At 40.6% G+C, this 6,300-nt stretch overlaps 1 protein-coding gene across 1 annotated transcript; it reads left to right on the forward strand.

Moving 5' to 3' along the window:
* Positions 1-712: 712 nt before the first annotated feature.
* OR9Q2 (olfactory receptor family 9 subfamily Q member 2) lies at positions 713-5,702 on the forward strand. Its single transcript, XM_055356164.2, has 2 exons — positions 713-751; positions 1,960-5,702. Exon 2 carries the CDS (start codon positions 2,132-2,134, stop codon positions 3,074-3,076), a length of 945 nt encoding a protein of 314 aa, XP_055212139.2. The 5' UTR covers positions 713-751; positions 1,960-2,131; the 3' UTR covers positions 3,077-5,702.
* Positions 5,703-6,300: the final 598 nt, after the last annotated feature.

The following is a 6,300-nucleotide window of genomic DNA, read 5'->3' on the forward strand; positions in this document are numbered from 1 at the left end:
CAGCATGTTTTGGCAATGGGGAGCAAAAGCTTATGCTTATAAAAAGCCTCCTTTGGGGATCAGTTCATAGCTGGCTATGGTGGCATTGTGTAAAACCCCTGACAAAACTCCCAATTGAGATATAGGAAACCTTCAAAGAAGTACATTTCTTTTGGTACAAGGCAGGAAGAACGCAAGACTAGGAACCAGCTCCATCAGACCTTGCTGAGGGATGGGGCTTTGGAAGTTTGAAATTAAAGAGAAACTTTCTTTTTTTTTTTTTTTTTGAGACGGAGTCTCGCTCTGTCGCCCAGGCTGGAGTGCAGTGGCGCGATCTCAGCTCACTGCAAGCTCCGCCTCCCGGGTTCACGCCATTCTCCTGCCTCAGCCTCCCGCGTAGCTGGGACTACAGGCGCCCGCCACCACGCCCGGCTAATTTTTTTTTGTATTTTTTTAGTAGAGACGGGGTTTCACTGTGTTAGCCAGGATGGTCTCGATCTCCTGACCTCGTGATCCGCCCGCCTCGGCCTCCCAAAGTGCTGGGATTACAGGCGTGAGCCACCGCGCCCGGCCGAGAAACTTTCAAAGGTATTAATTAGACACCTTGTTAGGAAGTCATATGAAGATAAGTCTCCTTCCCCTGGAGAACCACCTCAGGAACCAATTAGGGTGTAACACTGGGACAGTGAATATAAGAAGCACATCAGCAAGGTTTCATGATAGATTGGAAGCTCAGGGAGAAAGGCTGGTCCCCTAGTCTTGTTATCTCAAAGTAAGTCTAGAAAAATCTAAGGAAACACTAGTGTCAGGGATATATTGTTTTGTCAAGGGGCAGAGGAAAGAGAGAGACTCCTAGAAGTGAAACTAAAACACAGAAGTATTGGAAGTGACCCCATCTCATCAGGTTGCTATGATTATGGGGATATCTGCAATTTTATTTACGGAAAGGGAACAAAGGCAAGGTAACTGAAGCCCAGAGAGGAAACGTGACTTGCCCAGGGTCTTACATGCAGTGTGGGTAAACTAGAAGCCAGGTGTCCTTTGGCTTGGCAGGTGATGGGCAGACAACACACTAAACAAAAGAGGAGGGCATTAGCGAAGTAGAATTCAGGTGAGGACAGTTTGTGTCCAGCTCATGACTTTCAGATCTAATTTGTTTTCTTTGTTATTCTCCTCAATGGGTCAGCTCAGTATTGGTCTGGCTGCTGGTACATCAGGTACTCAAACACTATCAAAGCCCTCCTTTACAGCCCTGTTCTAGAACCCCACTAAGGACCCCCAAATTTACTAATCTGAATTTCTCCAACAGCACTCAGACAACACAAGACTACAAAAATATTTCTGCTTTCAAATTTGGATGCTGTTTATTTTCAAGCTACTGTGTTTATTAGGGGCTTTGAGAACAACCAAACAAAGCTTATGGAGCTTTGTTAGGTGCCTAAAAAAACTTATGTTTGCTCTTTTGATTTCAAGGTCAATGCTTGAGTGTGTGTTTATGTGTGTGTATACACACCCTTAATAAGCCAGCCAACTCTAATTAGGATAACAGCTGTTTGTTAAACTTGCATGTTGTTAGACTGAGAATAGTAATATTCCTACAAGCAGAGCCCATTGCTGATTGCTAAGATTTTTTTGTTTATATGTTTTTGTTGAGAGAATATAAATTTTCCTTCCTTAAAACATTCATTTAAAATTTTAATAGCCACCTTATATATGTGGAGTGCTTTTAGCTTTCCAATGTGCTTTTGCCTTTGTTTTAACCTACGCATTAATCTTATCTCATAAGCAGGGCAAGCATTATGATCCTCTTTTGGCAGAGGAGGAAACTGAGGTTCAGAGAGGTTAAGTGCCTTGTGTAAGATCAAACAGCTAATTGGGGACAGAGTTGCAAATACAAGCGCTGACTTGTAAGTCAGGAATCACTTGCTCTCTGTTCTTTCTATAATAGAAGCATTCATCACTTTTTATCTTATATTACAGTGAGCTCAATATCTGTCTATATCTATCTTCGACTGAAAAGTGTGTTGAAGTTGAGTGCCGACATGTAAGACATTCAATTTAAAGCTTTGTTACTTGAAATCATTTGAACTCCTCTTGAGCTGTCCCCTCATCTGGCTCTTGTCTTAGCCGTTGCTGGTGAACCACTGGATGGATGGCTGAAAGGAATTACACCGTAGTGACGGAGTTCTTCCTTACTGCATTTACTGAACATCTCCAGTGGAGGGTTCCTCTCTTCCTCATATTTTTGAGTTTCTATCTTGCCACTATGTTAGGGAACACAGGCATGATCCTCCTGATCCGTGGCGATTGTCGGCTCCACACCCCGATGTACTTCTTCCTCAGCCACCTTTCCTTGGTGGACATCTGCTACTCGTCCGCCATCATCCCTCAGATGCTGGCTGTGCTGTGGGAGCACGGCACAACCATCTCCCAGGCTCGCTGTGCAGCTCAGTTCTTCCTTTTCACCTTCTTTGCCTCCATCGACTGCTACCTTCTGGCCATCATGGCCTATGACCGCTACACGGCCGTGTGCCAGCCCCTACTTTATGTCACCATCATAACCGAGAAGGCCCGCTGGGGCCTAGTCACTGGGGCTTACGTTGCTGGTTTTTTCAGTGCCTTTGTTCGAACGGTCACAGCCTTCACTCTCTCCTTTTGTGGAAACAATGAGATCAACTTCATTTTCTGTGACCTCCCTCCTCTATTAAAACTCTCCTGTGGGGACAGCTACACTCAGGAAGTGGTGATTATTGTGTTTGCTCTTTTCGTCATGCCTGCCTGTATCTTGGTGATCTTGGTATCCTACCTGTTTATCATTGTGGCCATCCTGCAGATCCACTCTGCTGGAGGCCGGGCCAAGACCTTCTCCACCTGCGCCTCCCACCTCACTGCCGTCGCTCTTTTCTTTGGCACCCTCATCTTCATGTACCTGCGAGACAACACAGGCCAGTCCTCCGAGGGAGACCGAGTGGTGTCTGTGCTCTACACGGTGGTGACCCCAATGCTGAATCCCCTTATCTATAGCCTGAGAAACAAGGAGGTAAAAGAGGCCACTAGGAAAGCCCTGAGCAAATCAAAGGCTGCTAGAATACCCTAAATGGACCCTTGTGAAATATATCATTCCTTAGTTTCCCCATCTTTTCTGTCTTTTCTCAATAGCACCTTCTGGAGAGACTTTCCTAAATAACCCTATGCAAAATCGCACCTGAACGTCCCACCTCCACTTTCTGATTTATTATTCCATGTAATACTTATCATCATCTGACATATTAGATATTTTATGTGTTTGACATTTTCTGATGCTCACAACTAGAAAGTAAGCAACATGAGAGCAAATACTTTTTTATCTGAGCTTCACTCCTATATGTCCAGTTCCTAGCAAAACACCTAGCATGTGAAAGGCACTCAATAAATATTTGTTGAGTGAATGAATCTCAGGTTCCAGTGTCTACTTTTAAGTTGTAATTTCTTCAGTCATCAGTTTTCTTATCTGTCAAGTAGATTTATCTACCTTATAGGACTATGGTTTTGAGGATCCAATGCATAAATGGACAAGGATCGCCTCTGTCTTATTCACTAGTATCTGCAGAACACAGTGCATTGCCCAACACAATAAATACTTGATGAGTGAAGCAAGAATATTTGGAAAATTATAAAGCAGTCTACAAATACAACTACTGTTTTGATCCAAAGGTATTTTCCAAATTTTGTCATTTATTCATTTATTCTTTCTTTTTTTGTTATCTTCTTGTTTCTGTGATTTTTGAATAACAATGAGGAAAACTATAATAATAATAATAATAATAATAATAATAATAATAGCAAGTTACACTTATTAGGCATTATTATCTTCCAGGACTTACAATAAGTTTGCTATAGGAATTATTTGATTTAATTTACAGGACATCCCTATGAGGTAGGTTCTATTATTATCTCTGCTTTATAGGTAGGTGAGGCACTTGAGGCTTAGAGATGTTGAGTAATATTCTCAAGGTCGGCAAGCAAGTAGTTGGGTGGGGCTTCCACCCAGCTAGGCCTGAGCTCCTATCGGACACGCACACTGTTGCTAGCTGTAATCTATTGCCTATTCTATATAATCACTCAACCAGAATTTATTGTTATTGCTCTTTTCTTTTTCCTTTTATCTGGTGAAGAAAAGGTAAAAGTCCAATCTGTTGGTGTAGATGGCAGTCAACAAAATTCATTTTATAGCCCCTATGTTCTAGGATTGTATAATGTGACTTTGTGTATATATGTGTGTGTGTGTGTATAGTTGTGCATGATAAAGTGAAGTGTGTAAACAGCAATTTCTGAATTTGAGGAATGTTTGTTTTACGGAGATATAATAAATATTTTAGAAAGGAGATGGCTAGGCATATTTAGGAAAAGGTATAGGGAAAAAATGAGCACCTATGGCCAAGAGGTTCGGGATCATATATCAGCTCTGGTAGAAATCATTTAAAAACTGCAGACTGGGGTGAAGGAATACCACAGAATGCCTCTTGATGATCATTTTCCAAATAGTAACTGTCATGCAAATATTTCAGAGCACACCAACATCTGTGGTGGGTGTTAGACATATTTGTATTGTGGAAAGAACTCAGAACTTGGCACCAAAGTGTCCAGTCTGCCACTTCTTAGCAGTGTGGCTTCAGATTAATTAGTGCCTTTCAGCCTGCTTCTCCTCTGTGAAATAATACTTACTAAGCTACTTACTCTGGGACATGATTTACATGTATCTCATTTATTCTCACAATAACTTGGTATATTTGGATAATTGGAAGGCATTCGGTAATGTTATAAACATTAGTGTTATTAATTACTGTTATTAATTCATGTTAGTATGGTGCTTGTCCAGGCTCTACAGCCTAGTGAGTAGTGATGGGCAGAGGGACCCACAGCTGATCTGTGGGCCTCTTTATTGAAGAACTGTCTGGAACAGTCCCTCCTGGGCCCAGATTAGCTCTAAACCTGGACATTTCCAGGAGTCAAGTTCTCAAATAATTTTTTAACTTAATTCTTAAGCTAGTGCACACTTACCATATCCTAGGTACAATGCTAAAAGCTTTACATGAATCCTTTATTTTAGCCCTCCTAACAATGTTAATGAAAAGTAATTTTTATTGACCCCATTTAGCAAAACAAAAAAGAAGATCTAAGACTCAGAGATATTATGTGACTTGACCAAGTTATGTAGCAAGAAAGTGGCAGATGAGGGAGGCTCTGTTCTCAGGTCTCTGACTCCAAAGTACATACTCTTATCTGATAACTGCCCTTCTGCACTCTTTCTTCTCCTTCTCCCGGGCCCTAGTTCCTGGTTATAGTTTGCTTCAGAGGTTATCTGGGTTTCAGTTGCATTCTTGATCTCCATGTTTGGTAGGTGTGGGCTGAGATGGGTGAGTTTGATGGACTCACATTATTGTGAAGTTCATGGAACTCATTTTGGCCCTCTTGTAGGCCAATGAGGAGAGTCTGGGGGAACCTATAACTCCCTCAGAAAGAGCAGGGTGGGCTCAGGTAAAGTATTGCCTTCAAAGCCCTTCCAGAATGTCTCTTGGCTCAGAGTGCTTCAATAAATAGTTAATCGGCTTAGTGCCTCCAAGCAGGCACTAACCTTCCCTTCAGGTCTTCTTTTTCAGTCTTAAGTGATTACCTAAGGAATTAAATATTTCTTTCCAAACACTGATTATTGTTATTTATTACTATTAGCATTTACAAATATGGAATTGTACATATATACAATGTGTATATTTACTTTGTTATTTTTGTTATATCATTATTATCAAAAGACATCATTCAAAAGATGTATCTGAAATCCCTTCTAATTTACTAAAACTTTAAAATATAGTTTTATTGAGATTTGACATGCAATAAACTGTACATATTTAAAGTGTACAATTTGATAAGTTTTGACATGTATACACTCATGAAACCATCACCATAAGCAAGATAATGAACAAGTACATCACTTCCCAAGTTTCCTTATACGTACTACAATTTCTCCCGTGTGCCCCTTCCCATCATTCCCCATCTACACCCTCAGGCCACTACTGGTCTGCTTTTTGCCCTATACATTAGTTTGAATTTTATATAAATTTTATGTCAATGGACTCATATCTGACTTCTTCTACTTAGCATAATTATTTTGAGAATCATTAACATTGTTGTGTATATCAATAATTCATTTCACATTATTGCTGAGTATTATCACATTGTATACCATGTTTGTTTATTCATTCATCTATTTATGGGGATTTTAATTGTTTCCACTTTTTGGCTATTATAAGCAAACCTGCTGTGAATATTCATGAACAACCTTTG

Source organism: Gorilla gorilla, chromosome 9, assembly GCF_029281585.2.
Source record: "Gorilla gorilla gorilla isolate KB3781 chromosome 9, NHGRI_mGorGor1-v2.1_pri, whole genome shotgun sequence".
NCBI classification, from domain to species: domain Eukaryota; kingdom Metazoa; phylum Chordata; class Mammalia; order Primates; family Hominidae; genus Gorilla; species Gorilla gorilla.

Coding starts and splice junctions, on each gene's coding strand:
- OR9Q2 (XM_055356164.2), top strand. CDS start 2,132: ATGGCTGAAAGGAATTACACCGTAGTGACGGAGTTCTTCCTTACTGCA.